The 18,102-nt window shown below is 40.4% G+C and overlaps 1 protein-coding gene, 1 long non-coding RNA gene and 1 pseudogene across 5 annotated transcripts in view; 2 read left to right on the forward strand and 1 right to left on the reverse strand.

Moving 5' to 3' along the window:
• GK5 (glycerol kinase 5) overlaps positions 1-11,340 on the reverse strand; it is a 69,633-nt gene extending 58,293 nt beyond the window's left edge. For all 4 annotated transcript variants that reach the window (XR_006732594.1, XM_045539376.1, XM_045539375.1 and 1 more), the window contains exons 1-2: positions 11,053-11,340; positions 2,508-2,601 (exon numbers count right to left, since the gene is read on the reverse strand). Coding sequence is in view for 3 of the 4 variants with exons in the window: in XM_045539376.1 (XP_045395332.1) it covers positions 2,508-2,601; positions 11,053-11,214 (256 nt within the window). In the remaining variant the exon portion in view is untranslated. The remainder of the gene's footprint in view (positions 1-2,507; positions 2,602-11,052) is intronic.
• Positions 10,732-12,581, forward strand: LOC123630121. The gene is made up of 3 exons (XR_006732595.1): positions 10,732-10,757; positions 10,920-11,193; positions 12,316-12,581. It is a non-coding gene; the product is annotated as an uncharacterized LOC123630121 (long non-coding RNA).
• Positions 12,582-13,205: 624 nt separating this feature from the next.
• LOC123630122 lies at positions 13,206-13,913 on the forward strand (annotated as a pseudogene).
• The last annotated feature ends 4,189 nt before the right edge of the window (positions 13,914-18,102 follow it).

Genomic DNA, 18,102 nt, shown 5'->3' on the forward strand with positions numbered 1-18,102 from the left:
CTTTAAATGTTTGAAAAAAGCAACTACTACTCAAAGTAAGTCAGATTGTATTTCTTCTTGATAATAAGAAAGGACTGGATCTTAATTTAAGCAATCATCAATCATAATAGAAGCTACTTGATGGCAATAAAGGAAAACCCCTAGAAAAAGTAGTATAATTATTGAAGCTGAGATTTTATTTTCAATACAAACTGATGGCAGGACACAAATAAAAACCTGGATTTTTTTAGTCCAATTTTCTTAAAATATAGTAACTCCAGTGTTTTTTGTGATATTCTTTTATTTATTTATTTTTTTTTTTGAGACAGAGTGTCACTTTGTTGCCCTGGCTAGAGTGAGTGCCGTGGCGTCAGCCTAGCTCACAGCAACCTCAAGCTCCTGGGCTTAAGTGATCCTTCTGCCTCAGCCTCCCGAGTAGCTGGGACTACAGGCATGTGCCACCATGCCCGGCTAATTTATTCTTTTAAAATCAATTTATCACACTAGGAAAATTTGGGATAATTTCAAATTAAGCACTGAAGAAAACATATCATCCCCTATATATTATAGTATTCCTTCCAAAAATATTTAACCTGAATCTAATCATGAGGAAACACTCAGACAACTCCAAAATGAGGGACAATGTACTAAACCGGGTTTTACTTTTGAAAACTGTCAATGTCATGAAGAACATACTCTAGATGAAAGAAGCCTAAATAGACTGACAGCAAAATGCAATGCTTCATCTTTGGCTGGATTCTAGATTGAAAAAAGAAGTTACTTTTTTTGTTGAGATAAGAGGGAATATTGATGACAGTGCATTAGAAATTAGTACTGTATTAATGTTAAATTTCCTGAGGGTGATAATTGCATTGTGGTTATTGTAGCAGCCCGATTACAGAACGGGGGATGAACACAGAAAGAAACTTACAGACACATAAAGAAACACACAGACACACAAAGATGGTACAAGACTGCAGTGCCCAAAAGCACCAGTCGCTTTATTTTTATACTCTTTTTGTCCAGCAGCTACTTCCTGGTACCTGACTATCTTCAGAGCTCTGAGGTGACATGTTCCATTTCTCATGGAAATTGCTCAAGGAATGCAGACGTTTGCATCTTAACCTTTGCACCTCATTTCCACACGCCTTGGCTTGTGTGCAAGACCTAAGGCCCTTGGCTATTTCCCATAGAGAACAGTTCGTCTGTTCGATAGGCCATTGACCTCTAGCTCCAGGAAGCATTCAGCAGTCAATAGGCTGTGTCCGGACCTATTGACTTCTGGCCTCAAGGAGCGTTCTGGACCTATTGACCAATGGACCCAAGAAGCACCTCCAGCTTCGCTGACTCTGGGCTCAAGCGAATTCTTGCCCAGGGACGTCCCTACAGTTATGGAGGAAAATACTCCTTTTCTTTGGAGATAATGCTACAGTATTTAGGGGTGACAGGTTGCTATGTCACAACTAACCCTCAAATGGTTCAGGAAAAAAAAAAAAACAGGCCCAGCACAGTGGCTCATGCCTATAATCCTAGCACCCTGGGAGGCTGAGGTGGGAGGATTGCTTGAGCTCAAGAGTTCAAGACCAGCCTGAGCAACAGCGAGACGCCATCTCTACTAAAAATAGAAAAATTAGTTGGGAACGGTGGTGTGTCCCTACAGTCCCAGCTACTCAGGAGGCTGAGGCAGGAGGATTGCTTGAGCCCAGAAGTTTAAGGTTGCAGTGAGCTAAGATGATGCCACTGCACTCTATCCAGGGTGACAGAGTGAGACTGTCTCAAAAAAAAAAAAAAAAAGTCTTTAGAAATAGTAAACATTGCAAAATATATGTGAAATCTAGAAGAAGGATATACATGAGTTCACTGTACTATTCTTACAACTTCTTAAATAGCTTTTGAAATATTTGAAAACAAAAAGATAAGAAGCAATTTAGCCAGAAAAAAATGAAGTAAAAGACTTTTAGGATTTACATTTACAAGTCATCTTTCACCATGTTCTTAAACAAGGCTGTATTGAAAATGTTTTTAAAGACCTAAGATTTTAGACCACAGCTGTGGCCAGGAGAGCACTTTGTATCAAGTGGCAAACAGAAAACATAAATAAATAAATAAATACATTACATAAATACAAAAGAAAAAAAACCTTACTTTACAATAAAGGTAAGTCAATTGTAAATCGTGAGAATAGGAAGTATATATGGTAACTTTGTTTATAACTCTCTGGTATTTTGTACCCAACAGGAAATCAAATCAGCACCAGCTATACCCTAGAATAAAGGAGGGTGAGCATTTATATTACAGCTGAAAACAGACAAACCAGAGGACATAATTGCTGTTACCTTTCCTTGACAAAAGTGTTCACCATAAACCACAAATTTCCCTTGAAAAATACTGGGCAATTGTGACCCCAATAAAATATTTTATGTATAATTCTAACTTAGGGAAACCAAAACTAAAGAAGTCTGAGGAAAACTCTTAATATGAACAAAATATACTGTAAAGACTATTTTTATTTTTATAAATCCAATTACCTTTGACAGCTTCTTTTATTACAGTAACAAACTGAAGCCAAAGAACATCAGGATCAATTTCAACCCAGCCAGCTTGAGGGTAAATATTTTCTACCTATTCAGGAAAAAAGAAGATTTAGTAAAAACGTTAGATCAAGTCAATAGTATCTGGGTCTTAAGACTATTGTTAAAACAACTAACAACATGATTTCATTTACTATCTAATTTTTATTGTTAAAATTGAAAAAATACATATATGAAATTTAAAAAGATTATATATCAACACCAAAGTAGTAGTAGTTCATGAGCTCACAGAAGATTTTAGCTTCCCTTATTTTACCTTTACCTTTATTTTCCAAGTTTTCTACAATGAAGATGTATATCTGTAATAAAAAAGTCAGACTTCTACAACAAAATTAAATTTAAAAACTCTGACTTCCAGTTCAGACTATAATGGAATAAGCACATTTCACTCCACCCTGCCTCTCCTACTGAATACAAATACAAAAACTGGACAGAATGGGCGGAGCTGCTGCTTGTGGATTCTAGTATATGAGGCCAGGTGTGGTAGTTCATGCCTATAATCCCAGCATTTTAGGAGGCCAAGGTGGGAGGATGCCCTGAGACCAGCCTGAGCAACATACTGAGACCTTGTCTCTTAAAAAAAATAGCTGGGCGTGGTGGTGCATGCCTGTAGTCCTAAACTACTCGGGAAGCCAAGGCAGGAGGATTGCTTGAGCCCAAGAGCTCAAGGTTGCAGTGAGTTATGATTGTGCCACTATACTCTAGCCTGGGTGACAAAGACCGACCCCAGGTCTATGGTAGCAGATGGACTGGGGAAGTAGGAAAGAATTCAAGTACCACTGAACTGGTGGTGAGTTGTCCATTTTTCTTCTAACATCCCCTAGCCTAGACTCAAGGCATCCTGAACACCAGAACTGAGTACCACAAAGGAAGCTCCAGGACAAGCTCTGTTGTTTTGGCTCAGAGAACACGAAAGGGAACTCCTAGCACTCAGAGGGAAAAGGAGAGATCATCCATTTTTCTTATTTTCCCCCTTGTCTCCATACTTGTGCACACAGGGTATTGCCCAGTGGTGGCTGCAGCAGTAATAGTGGTATCAGTGGGCTTCAATAAGCACCTAAAGTACTGAGAGAGGTAAAACTTCTTCTCCAGTCAGAGGAGCTGTGGTTCCCAGAGGCTGAAGTCAACACCATAGCTTGTTTTCTCTCTCTGTGCTCCTGCTGCCTATCCCCAGATGTGCCCAGCAGAATGGGGTAACAAAAGCCCCAGCTTTCTGGTCAGGACCAAAAGGGGAGGCTCAGCGATTCAGAAAGTATCAGGAAGTTTTCAGAAAGAGAGGAGCTTGGGAAATACTACAGAAAGCTGTATATGAACTCCTAGTCTCACCCCAAAACTGCACCTGTGTGAATGTAATCCTAAACAGCATACCAAAGATATTAAGAACAGAACTAAGGGACAGATTACTACCCAGGTCCCAGACTGACCACCCACTGGGTTGGACAAACACACAGGGCAGATCCGAATCTTAGGACTACCAAGATTCTGAAAACAGAACTGACGCTGAAACCACAGTCCACAGAAGGCTAACTTTGTAGCCAAACTGAACTGCAATAATTACCTGCTAAAAGAAAAATATCCACAGTCTTCATAGGAGTTATATAAGACTCAGTGTCTTTTAACATAATATTCAAAATGTGCAGGATATAATCCCAAACTGCAAGGTGTATAAAGAACTAGAAAAATCTTAACTCACATTAGAAAAGATAACCCATATATATCAATGCCAAGATGACAGGGATATCTACCTGATAAAAACTTTAAAGCAGCTATTATAAAAATACTCTAAGAAGTAAGAGTGAATACTCGAAATAAAAGATAAAACGTCTCAGCAAACATAACTGTAGTAATCATTTCACTATATATATATATATATACATATATATATATATATATATATATCAAGGTAAAAATAACAAAACATCATGTTGTACACTTTAAATATATACAATTTTAAAAAAGACTGGGAGGCCAAGGTGGGAGGATCACTTGAGGCCAGGAATTAGAGACCAGCTTGAGCAACACAGTGTGATCCTGTCTCCACAAAAAAATTTAAAAATTATCCAGTATGGTGTAACACACCTGTAGTCTTAGCAACTCAGGAGGCTGAGGCAGGAGGATCGCTTGAGCCTAGAAGTTTGAAGTTACCGTGAGCTACAACTGCACCACTGCACTCTAGCTCTGGTGACACAGTGAGACAGAAAGAAAGGAAAAAAAAAAAAGGAAAGGAAGAAAAGCAAGGAAGGGAAGGGAGGGAGGGAGGGAGGAAAGAAGGAGAAAGAAAGAAAAGATGGAAGGAAGGAAGGAAGGAAGGAAGGAAGGAAGGAAGGAAGGAAGGAAGGAAGGAAGGAAGGAAGGAAGGAAGGAGAAAAAGAAAGAGACAATAAAGAAAGTCTCAGCAAAGAAATATAAGACATAAAAAAAACTTTTAGACTTTAAAAATACAGTGATCAAAATTTAAAACTTACTGGATGGGCTCAATAGCAGAATACAGATAGAAGAAAATCAATAAACTTGAAGATAGATCAACAGAAATTATCTGACCTGAACTACAGAAAAAAAAAGATTGGAAAAAAATGAACAAAGCCTCAGGGACATATGGGAGAATAGCAAAACGTATAATATTTGTGTAATCAGAGTCTCCAAAGAAGAAAATAAAGTCCAGTGCAGAACATAATTACTTGAGGGAAGTAATAGTGCTAAAAGCTTCCCAAGTTCAGTGAAAGATTTAAAAATCCATATATTCAAGAAGCTTAGAAAACCCCTACTAGAATAAATCCAAAGGATTACATATCCAGATATACCATAATTAAAATACTGAAAGCTAAAAACAAAGAAAAAAGTTTGAAAGCAAGTCAGACATACTACATATACAGAACAATGATTCAAATGACTGTGGATTTCTCATGAAGGCCAAAAAGAAACGGCTCAACATTTTTAAACTGCTATAAAAAGAACTGTCATCTCAGAAATCTATATTAAAATCCCATTAGGACTTTTTGTAGATATAGACAAGATTATTCTAAAATTTATATGATAAGGCAAAAGAAGTAAAATAGCCAAAACAATCTTGAAAAAGAATAAAGTTAGAGGGAGAGAAAGAATAAAGTTAGAGAAATCACACTACCAAATTTCAAGACTTAGTATAAAGCAACAGTATTCAAAATAGGGTGCTACTGGCATAAAAAGAGACAAATAGATCAGTGGAACAGAATAAATAGTCCAGAAATAGACTCACACAAACATAACTAATTGATTTTCAACAAAAGTACAAAGGCAATTCAATGGAGAAAAGATAGCTTTTTCAATAAATGGTGTTGGAACAATTGGACATTCATATGAAAAAAAAATCAACTTCAATGTAAACCTCACAACTTATACAAAAATTAACTCAAAATTGATCAAAATCTAAATGTAAAATGTTAAAACTATAAAACAGAAGAAAACACAGGAGAGAAATCCCTGTGAACTGGAGATAGGCAAAAAGTTCTTAGAACACCAAAAGTACAATATATACAACAAAAAAATTGATAAACTAGATTTAAAAACATTTGCTCTGTGAAAGATATTGTTAAAAAAAAAAGGAAAAAACTCAGCTGTAAGAAAACCCCATTTAATGGGTTTATTCATAATCACCAGAAACTGGGGGTATCACTCAGTGGTAGAGTATTTGAATGCATAATCACAGAAACCGGAAACAACCTAAATATACTTCAACAGGTGAATAAACGTGATGCATACATATAATGGATTACTACTCAGAAATAAAAAGGAATGAACTTAATAAACACATGATGAATCTCAAAGGCATTATGCTGAAAAACAGCCTGTCTCAAAAGGCTACTTACTATATGATTCCACTTATATGACATCCTCAAAAAGACAAAACTCTATCATGGAGAACAGGTCAGTGGTTACCAGAGGTTAGGTGTGGGGAGAAGGTATGACTACAAAAAGGTGGCATAAGGGAATTTTATAGGTTACTGCTTTACATGCACTAAAACTCATGGAACTATACACCAAAAAAGAAAAAGGTAATTTTACTTTATGTTAACTTTAAAAAAGAAATAAATGTTTTAAAAATCTGTGGCTTCAATTTAAAATGATGCCTTGAACACATGGGTGTATCTCCAATTCCTCAAGACTCCATTAAAAGAAAAAGATTAAAAAGGTTTAAATGCACAAGGACAAGGAGAAAAGCAAACAGGATCAGACTAGATTTTAACAAATGTTTTCAATATGAATAGTGAGTGGGCAGGTGGTATATGGCTTAGCAAAGAGGAGAAAATTCTGGTATCTCAACTCCCTGCTCAGACTATACCACATCTCTGCTCAACTCCTGGCCCCCATTTCACTCAGAGTAAAACCATTATTCTTCCTTAAAATGCCTATAAGACCGAAGTCGGATCACCTTTACCCCTACTCCTCAGAATGGGAGCTCCTAGAGAGCAGGGAATGTGTCTCTTATTTTTTTCCCCAGCATCTAGAGTATTCCATAAATATAAGGTGAATATATAAATGAACGTAGGAACAAACTATTAGAGTAATGTCCATAAGCAGAGAGCAGAGATTCTAGGGTAGAACTCTGGAAATTAGAGGTACCTTTGAAGGCTGGGATGCCAGATGGGGCTGCACATAGGAATGGTTCAAAGTCTTTATAAGGATCTCCAATTTCCCTCTTCCAGCCAGATCACTGCCCCTCCCTCACCTGGCAGAAAATAAGAGGTTTACTCTCAGGCAGGGCTGAACCAGAGTTCTGCACTTGCAAACACCAGATATAGCTAAGTGCTAGGGTAAGCCATGGTACTAAAAAAAAATGAACAGATAACCAACCAAGATCACCATTTAAGGAAAATCTCTAACATATAAGAGAAGGCCAAAGTAAAGAAAAAAGGAACCCTGAGAAAACAGTGACAATGTGAAGAGCATAAGGGTGACCCAAGAGCATGTGGAAAAAGAATGTTATTCCCCAGTGAGCTCATAAGAAACAAACAGATTTAACAAATCTATTCCCCTTCCACCAATTAATATTTCTGCCCTTTCTATGCAAGACTTTTACGACTACAGACCACAATGGCTCAACCACAACAAATACTTCCTCATTGCAAAAAACTCAATGTGGACATCACTGCTTTAAGACTTGACCGTGGGGCTGGGTACAGTGGCTCAAGCCTGTAATCCCAGCACTTTGGGAGGCAGAGGAGAGAGGATTGCTTGAGGCCAGGAGTTTGAGACCAACCTGGGCAATATCGAGACCTCATCTCTACAAAAAAAAAAAAATATATATATATATATATATATATATATATATAAAAAGACTTGACCCTGGACCACCAGGGTAACTTCCCACCACTCAACCAACCTGGACAGCTCACGCCATCTGTAAGCATGTTACAATAGTGAAATCTGTTCCTCTACAGGAGGACCAAACCAAAATTAGATCAAGAATATAGTCAAAGTCAAGATGAAAATTTCTTTTGTTGATTAAAAAGACAACAACAAGATCATCTGTTTTTCAAGAATGTATACAGTATTGGACATTCCACTGTTTGCTTTAGTGACATTCCTATCCAACCAAGATGTTATCTTTTATGGTTTCTCATAATGGCATGATGTTTTGTAAGACCAAAGGTAACTCCATGACAGGCTAGGCTTCCTGGAATAGGCCTAAGTTTCGGTTTCCCCGGCGCGGGCCCTCCCCTTCCCCGAAATGACGCCGATGACCACTGGAGGATTCTGAGACTTGGAGCCGACCAATCAGGAGTTAATGCGACCTTGGAACCGACCAATCAGGAGCTGACACAGTCAGCCAGTCTTGAAGGAACAAATGAACTGAGGGAGGGAGGGGGGATGGTGTGCCCAGCGTGTGTAACCTACTAAAAAGTATAAAAGCTTAATTTTTACCCCAGGGCGGGGTCCTAGTTCATGGAGAGGCCACTGCGCTGATGCTCTGGGACTTGGACCCTAGCTCGAGCTAGCCAATAAACTCCTTTGCCTTTTGCAGCCTCGGTGACTCTGCCTCTCTGTTCCTGGGGCACCGAGGGAAACCGGTTCTAACAGTTCTACTGGGGAACATGATCAATTTTCTCCATTTTTAAAAGCAAAATATCAAATATTCACATGTGGGATTTCCAACAAGGAATATTCTTCTAGTATTTAATACCAATATTTAAGAGTCCATAAGAAAGACTTTTACAAATATATTCATTATAGAAAAAAGTTTAAAATGTATCTCTGCTGTTAAACATAAAAAAATGAACGCCACAAGAAATAAAATTAAAGTCTTCTCACAGCCTATTTTGTTCTTGTTTCTAAAGGATGATCTTTTTCCTTTTTCTTTTTTTTAAGCTATTTATTTGGCAGTATCAATCAAATACTACACTAAGAGGTTTTAGGTTTCTGCTATACATTCTTTCTATCATAATATTAGCAGAGGTGTGATTTTCACTTGAGAAAATAAACACAATCAAGTTCTATGCCTAAGTCACAGAGCCTCACGAATTCCTAACACTTTAACTGCAATTCAATATTTATTCTGCACCCGTGGGGTAATAAACCAGGTGCTAAGCAGCAATGTAGGCCAAAAGACCCTCATTCCCAAAGAACTCAAGCTATCTTCAGTAAAGGACCAGTTGCTGCTCATTTTTTTGTTTATTTTTTTAAATTTCTATTCATTGTGGACCAACAACTTTTAAGACAATTAAAGTAAGTTTCTAGAAAAAAGTGACACAAAATAAAATCCCAAATGTCTTAATATTAGATTCAATACACATAAAATTATTCTGCCAAATTGCCACACAAGTTTCTACACACTTAGTTTTCTTTATCTCAATTCCAGCAGCCCCAGAACCACACTTTAAGAAGTACTGCTATAAACTACCACAATTTGAAAGGCATTAATAAATCTAAGACTGTGCTTCCTTCTTGAGGGGCAGAGATTTTTTTATATTTTTACTTACTCATATCTTTTTCCAGACACCTTCTTCACAGTTTAGAGTCAAAGCAAACCATCCTAGCCTCCTGCCACTCACGGCAATTATGTTTCACCTTTGAGATTCTTAACTTCATTTCTAAAACACTAATGATTTGCCCCAAATTATATAGCAACTGTGAAACTCTGCATTTTCTAATAATTTATTTCTCCTTTTGGTTCCAAATATTCCAATTCCTTTTTTTAAAATCACTGCTTAAAACAAAAGTACTTTGTGTCTAGAACTGTAAAGAAGATAGTAAAAAGTATCATTGTCTTTGGAATAAAGACTCATAAAAAGACAAGAAGTACCCAGTTGCTGAAGGACAGTGTCTGCCTTTCAGCTCCTTTCAGGTTGGGGCAGGGACAGGACCCTACCCCTACCCCAGTGGGCAGTGTTCCCACACAACTAGCCAGAGAAGGGACCAGGCAGCTGCTGCAGTCCCAGCTCACTGATTTGGTCCTGAAACCTGAATGGAGATCTGATGCTTCCAAAAAACAAATGCTCAAAGCAGTCATTGCTTACTTGTACCTTAGTTTGACCTGCTCCTCTGCAGCTGCTGTGAAGAGAAACACCTCTAAGGGGTTTGAACAAAGCGCGAGACACTGAGAAAAAGGGGGGATCAGTGCTGCTGGGAATAGTTTAGGTAACTGATGGCTCTTGTCCTCCCTCGCACTTCCAACATAAAAAGATGTTGGTATTGGAAACAGGAGTAAATAAGAACACCATATCCAATAAACATTATTTTTGTGCGTTGACAATTGTGTAGATATCAACGCTTCATTAAAGTGAGAACAGAAAAATACCAATTCGTTGGTCGCTGACCGACATTTTCAACAGTTCAATGCTTCACTAAAAATCAACTAATGACTTGGTAGGTTTCTCAAACCGGAAAAAAAAGATACTTTTATGAATTCTCAAAGATGAAAAGAAGAAAAGAACACAGCATTCAAAACTTGCCCAATACCTCCAATATCCATAAAAATCAGGTGCTCATGTTGGGAAACAGCACTTTGAGAAGTAGTTAATAATGATGACAACTGAAGAACAGACACTAAATTTAAATTCTATCAGAACGTGAAAAATTAAAATGTAAATAAAGGGACTGGCGGTCTATTAAGGAAGTGCAGGAAAAACTAAGCAAGTCACAAACCACGTTCTAGCTGGATACGCCCAGCCTGCTCAGTCCTGCCCTGGGAGTCACCTCAGTCCCACCCAGGTAATGTCAGAGGTGGATCCCCAGGGGAAGCAAGCAAGCGGGCGGCCCGGGCCACGCACCGGGCCTCTCGTGCCCTCAGCCTGGGCAGGAAGGGCGCGCGGGGTTCAGCCCGAGCCAGGGGAGGAATGCGGGGCGTCTGACCGGTCCTCGCGCGCCACTCAGAACCTAGGGCTCGCCGTGGCGCAGGTGGCCGCGCTCAAGCCGCGGGGCACGGACCCGCCTGCTCGCCTCCCGCCGCGGACCTCGGGTGCCCTGCGAGACCCAGACCCGCGTCCCAACCCCGCTCCCCAGTCACCTTCTGCGTGCAGGAGCCACGGATCTGCGCTTTCAGGTCATAGACGTGGCAGCGGATCACAGAGCTGCCCACGTCCACCCCCAGCACGAAGCCAGCGCGCCTCGGGTCCCGTGCGCTCTGCTCCGGGCGCCCCTGCTGCAGGTCGGTAGGCAGCCCCGACATCCCGGCCCTGCACGCCTACGGGCCGCAGCCGCCTACCGAGCCGGCGCGCTGTGAAGGCGGTCACCTCAGCGGCCCAGGGCACCTTAAGGGCCCAGCGAGCCCCGCCGGGCCGCCGCCCCGCCCCGGCCCGGCCCCTGCGCGAGATCTCGGAGTGGCCCGGCCCTGCCGCAGGCCCCGCCTCGGCGCCGTGACGTCACCCCTGCGCGCCAGACTGCCGCGCGGGGCGGGTGGAGCCGAGCGCGCGTAGCGGGGGTTCTCTGGGCGCCGGTTCGCGGTTCCGCTCGGCCCACCTAGGTCTGCAGATGTCCCTTGCGCTTAGGTTTGACTTGGCCCGTAATTCTAGCTATGTCCCTCACGTCTCCTAGCTTTCTGAGCATCTGCGTTTCTTTTAACCCTGGCTACATTTTAGGGATCTCTATTAAGAAAAATAGCTACCCCATATGCTAGTTATGAGGAGAAAATGGATAGGCTAGTTTATATAAAAATCTCCAAAAGTTTAAGAGCAACATAATGCACATTTATTAACTTCTTATCTGTGAATGTGACTTGAGGGCTAAAGGAATTTTTATTTAACCTCTGAGTAACTGTGGCAAACTAAGCTGTGTCTGTGCATTCATGCAGAATCTTTCAAAGCTTAAAACATTTATAGAGGTCGCTGCCATATGTGGTTTGGTTTTTTGTTGTTGTTTTTTGTTGACATTTGGGGTGCAGTTTTATTCAGTGTTGCAAAAATGCACATCCACTATGTTAGAGTTAGATGAAATAAAGCAGTATTTTTCAAAAATGAAATAAAAAGAAAATGACCTGAAAAATTCAAAATTCAGCCAAGAGTATTTATTAATACACCGAGAGCTCCCAAAGACCTCTCTCCATAAAACCTGGCAAAGTTTGCAAATATAGTACAAATCAATATTTGCTAAATGAAATAGGACACAACCAGCAAGACCTTCACAAGGAGCAAGGTCTTCCCCAACCGTCTGGTGAGAAAGAAAGGAGAAAGGTTAGGGTGGCTGTTTTGCCATCACACTCCACCCCAGCAGGTGCTGTTTTGGAAATCTGAAAGCCTCACAGAGGCCCTTTACCTTTTGTTGCTGCCCACAGGGAATGGGCTCTTCCTGGCACTTGGCAAGAAGGGAGCCTGTGGAAATTTCAAGATTCTTGTGGCTCAGGTTCACCAGCCTCTGGCCCACTGGCCTTCCCAGGGGAGGATCCTGATCTGCAGGGAGTGGAGAGGTGGTAATGCCTGCTCCACCCACCTCTCCCCTGCCCCCAGCACTAGTGTAAAGGCAGTGCCTGAAAATATTCGTTATCTTCTTTTTGTAAAAGTATCAAAGCAATATGGATAAATGTTTTTGTGAAATGTTTAACAGTGCAAAGTAGTATATCAATTAAAAAGTAAAGGATATTCATTTTGAATCAAATCATTCTTTTGATCAAATTGTCCTGTTAACCAATTTGCTTTCAGCCAATTTGACCAAATTGGTTTTTTTTGGCCATATAACTTGAAGATTGGAATATATACCTGGAAGAGTATGTTTTTTCTGTTTGTATCCTGTCCCTGTCCAGCAGTACTCATTTGTTCCAAATGGCCTCAGGACTGCCTTTGCCAGTGCTGACCATTTTGGTCAGGTAAGGGTGTGTGTGTGTGTGTGTGTGTGTGTGTGTGTGTGTGTGTGTTAATTCCCATTATTGTAATTTGAAATAAATGACTAATGAGTCCTGTACTGGTCAGGGTTCTCCAAAGAAGTAGAACCAATAGGATAGAGACAGAGAGAAAGAGATTTATTTTAAGGAATTGGTTCACATCTTTGTGGGGGATCAGAAGGCCTGGAAATTTGCAGGGAAGGGTAGTAGGCTGGAAACTCAGGCAGGGTGTCTGTGTTGCAGTTTTGAGGAGAATTCCTTCTTTGAGAAACCTTAGTCTTCGCTCTTAAGGCTTGAAACCTATTGGACGAGGCTCACCCATATTTATGGAGGGTAATCTGCTTTACTCAAGGTCCTACTGATTTAAATGTTAAGCACATGTAAAAAAATACCTTCACAGCAACACCTAGACCAGTGTTTGACCAAACAGCGGGGCATGCACACAATGTGCCTAACTAGCGTAGCCAAGTTGAGACATAAAAGCAACTATTGGTCACCCATTCGCAACAGAGAAAATTGTTTTACCTGATGTTAATATTTAGCATAATTTTTTTCCCTGCACTTGGCATGGGGTGGCTGTGGTTTCGGCTATGAGTTCCCAGAAAGACAGTGTGGCTCAATCCAGGCCTCAGAAGCACCAGAATACATTTAGCTTCAAAAATCACAAGTTTGATAAGAGTATTCAGACCCAGAAAATTAATGTAAAACTTCATGATGGAGTATGTCAGCACTGTAAAGAAGTTCTTAAATGGCGTGTAAAATACAGCAAATACAAAGCATTCTCAAAACCTAAAAAATGTGTTAAATGTTTACAAAGAAGAGTGAAAGATTCTTATCACATAATGTGTAAACCATGTGCCTATGAACTTGAAGTTTGTGCAAAATGTGGAAAGAAGACATTGTTATTCCATTTAATAAAGAACCAGAAAAAACAGAAAATATAGGAAATAAAGTTCCAACCATAGAAGAAGCTGCAGAAGGAATGAAGAAAGTGATGGTGTTTTAGATTTTGATATGACTTAGAAGATACAGAACATAACAATCAAGTGAATTAATATCACTATATTAAAAGTCAGTTTCAGAATGTGAAATTCTGACCAACTTTTGACTTTGAGTGTTTCACAAAAAATACTGTGAAGTGCTAATGATCAAGTCAGAAAAAGCTATAAAAGAAGGCAAAATTTATACATAAACAATATAAATTGTGTATGATATTTGAATAATTATAAAACTTTCAGCCAGAGTTTTCTTATAACAAATTTTTAAGTTGCATATGCTAGAATATCTGCCAAAATGAATATTGGGGTGTCATACTGCAGTTCATTGGAATTATTTAGAAGAATGTATCACCTAATATCAAGCTAAACATGATTCAGAATTGATGGTTATATAAGAACTATCTCACGTAAAAGTAAGATGACATTATTATATTGCTAGCCTTAAAAATTGGTCCTCAGGAAGTACCTTTTGGTAGAGTGTTCTCAAGTAAACAACTCACATGGCCAAAGTCCCCTTACTTACATCTGTCTGTTACAAAGCAAAAGTAGTTTAGTTTATTTTTATAATAATGTTTAACAAGTATATAGCAATTTTTCTTTGACAGTATCATACAGCAATTTTTCTTTGAAAGTATTTTTATATACCATATTACATTGTTTTTACCTTTTTTCTTTTGCAAAATATTCATCCTGAAAAACTGCATAGAATTTCTACATATAGTTTAATAAATAATGCTAAAGGAAAATTTGTCCATTTACACCCAAGTGAAGAAACTGCCAGCATCAGAAACTTCCCACAAGGCTCTCTCCAGAAAAGTTCATCCTTCTTCCCAAGTTGCCACTATTCTGAATTTTAGTAATTGCATTCTTTATCTTTTTACCACCTCTGTTTGTACTCCTAAATAATATGTTAGCTTTGTCAGATTTTTGAACCCTTTCCTATTTTTTTATTTTGAAAAATCTCAAACCTACAGAAAAAGTAGCAAAATAGTTCAGTGAACCTTTGCAAATTCTTCACCTAGATTTTCAATTGTTAACATTTGACCACATTTTCTTTATATCTCAATAGATAGATATGCATGTATATTTTATTTCCTGAACCATTGGAAAATAAGTGACAGACACTGGTTTTTAACTTTGTATGAACAAATTTATACTATACGTGCTATTTTGTGTCTCCTTTTTTCATTATTATAAAATTTGTAGGATTAGTAAAAAAAAATATTTAGCATATTTCTCAGAGTGATATTTCTTGGGCTTCTTGAACCTGACACTGCCTTTGTTATCCTTTTTGTAAATTCAAACCAATTATCTTGAGTTTTATTAAAATCATAGAATGTGAAAACAGAGACCTTAGAAACCACTTAGTCTTGTGTTTCTTAAACTGTTTTCAGATCTTAAACAACTCTTTAGAGATCCTGATGAATGCTATTTTCCCAAAAGGTGCTTATACACACAAAATTTTGCACATAACTTCAGGTGCTGGGTGTTGGGTAAACTAAACATGAAGATCTGAGATTTAAAATCCAGAGCTGATTTCCCTAACCCACTGGACCGTTGCCTAAGAGAGGCCTGGCGTAACAAAGGGACACTGTGTTTCTTCCACATTCTTTGTTCTCTGCCAGCACCTTTCACCCTGCTCTGCCAGAAGGAGAGGAGTACACGGGCAACAGGCACGGGGCTCAGAGGCTTCCAAGGCCCTTTTGTTAGTGCGTAAATCCATTGTTCTGGATTCAAAGGCCACTACTGCTGTGTGCCCCATCTCTGGTGGCCTTTACCTTCACCTGTCCCGGCTGCTGCTTCTCCTCAGATTGTGGGCACGGCTGCTCTCCCAGGCACTGGCCCCACCACTGTCACTTCTCACACATTCTCCTCTTAGAGCAGGACGAGGATTGCACAACCTTGTACCAGCCTCCCTCACTCTCAAGAGACTTGGATGCAGTTCCTCGGGGCTAGATCAGAAAGCATGTGAGGTCACCATTCTCTGTCACACCCCAAAGGGAAAATAAATGGTGCCTCAGGACTGAGCCCAGAGACCTCAGTGCACTTCTTCCTCCAGAGAAACTAGTCAGTCTCCCTCCCTCCTAGGGTGACCCACAATTCTGGATTTCCAATGACTGAGGAATTTTTTGGAACACGGGACTTTCATTGTTAACACCAGGACAGTGCAGGGCAAACTGGGACAGTTGGTCCTCCTACTTCTTTTAGAAGCTGCATGTTTTGCAACGCGTGCTCCTGTCTTTGAGCAAGTTCGCCTACCACTGCCCTAGGGCCTAATCATGTCACAGCGTTCTCCTCGCTTCTCTGCCCAGGGGCTCTTGGCTTCTGCAGGTAACTTCCTTTGGGGAATCTGGCTACATCATGTGTAGGTGTCAGTTGTTGGTTGTAGACAGTGAGCTCCCTGAGAGGCGGAACAGGGCCTTAGTCTTTTTTCATCAAGACACAGAAAGTAACTATTCAATGACTGAATAAAGAAAAATATACTAGTACGTGCAAGTCCCTACCAGACCTCATCTTCTGCCTGATTTGGCCACACAGAGGGCACTGAGCTCTTCCTAATCTTGGTATTAATCTGGGCATATCATCATACAACCACCAGTGCAATCTCATCTATGTGGGAGGCCTGGCATTGAGCTGGTTTCCTGAATAACCACAAACATCAAGTTGCCTCCTTTTTCTTAACCCTGTGTTAGGGGCCCAGCCTATTCTGGAGTGGGCTCCTGCCTCAGTTTCCTGACTTGACTATGTCTGGAGTCCTAGCCCTAACCCTACTGTGGGACAGAGGTAGCTGAACCATGAAGTTAATGACTTTTAAGCTTCAGGCCCCTCACTTACATGGGACCTCCCTAGGCCCTGAGAAGAGCCTTAGCAAACTGTTCAGAGTCTATGCTTTATAGGATTTGAAAAGTAAGATATTTTTGTATTTGTTTTCTTAAAGTAGGCCTCCCAGATTTTACAAGCTTCAGGTCCCACAAAACCTTAATCTCTGCACCCCATATATGTCTCAGAAGTTTCTCCTTTCCTAAGGCCTGGACTCCCTCTCCTGGATGCCCAGGTGATGGTCCAGAATGCAGCCATGCACTCACTCTGAGTACCAGAACCCCCCACTCACCACTCTAAACCCCCTGGACTCTGACACCAGCTGAGATTGAGTCTCAGCCAACTCTCCTCCCCAGCCAACTCCGAGTATTATGGTCTTAAACACTGCATTTCCTTCTCTATCAGTAGGGTGGTTCTGAAAGATCCAGCCCCTGCCCGTTCCTCCTCCCTCAGCAGTCCTAACCTTGAAGCTGGCCTTGAACCCTCCCCACCATTGAAGTCCCAGCCTGCCTTGCTCTTAAGCCCATTCACTCCCTGAAGCAGTCAAACCAGAAGGACTGAGGACCAGAAACTTAAAATCCTCAGACCTGATGTCCATCCAGATCTGAAAATAAAAGAGAACTTTGAGTCAGACCCAAATCAAGGGGAGAATTGGAAATTGAAAAGTAAGATAACAATACTAAGAAACCCAGAGTACAGGAAGTTACTTCATAAATGAAACAAACAAAAACCTAGTACCATGCTTCCTAGAAAACAAAGCAGGAAAAGAAATAGGAATTTTATGTCTGTCAGAAAGAAAGAAGTCATGTGAGTGACTGCCGTGCCCATCGCTGCAATTGTACTTCCATGTACAATCCTATGTGTTCTCTCGCTTAATTCTATCCAGAACCTGTTGAGAGTTACTGTGTTGTTACTGTAGGGAATAACCCCCTCAAGTTTGCACAGCCAGTAAGTGATGAAAGCAGGATTCTTTCCCCTATATAGTGTTCTTCAGAAGGCCTGAGACATCAATTGTTTCCAGCAGTAAACAATGAGAACTTAACCGGTCACCCAGATATATCTGTACAAACCTGACAGCATAGATGCCACTGTGTCAGAGGCTGGCTTCTTCCAGGCTTACCAGAAAGACAGCTGAGCAGCTACATGGCTTGCCTAAACCTTAAAGGAGCCCTGGGGGAAATGGTGGCCTCCCCTTGGCTGAGTTGCAGGGAGCTTTAGGAAGCATTACCATCTAATCCAGGGAAACCCGAGTCACAAGGCCACACCTGCCCCAGGTATCTGTCCATCTCTGTTTAAGAGGCATCCAGTGTCAGAAACATGAGCAGGCTCATTCTTCTATGTTTTAGATTCTTCCCTCCTGAAGTGTATTAAGTGACAGGAAATCTTTTCATTCACTCACTTATCTGCATATGTTGTGGGAGGAAGG

Source organism: Lemur catta, chromosome 1 (assembly GCF_020740605.2).
Source record: "Lemur catta isolate mLemCat1 chromosome 1, mLemCat1.pri, whole genome shotgun sequence".
NCBI lineage: Eukaryota > Metazoa > Chordata > Mammalia > Primates > Lemuridae > Lemur > Lemur catta.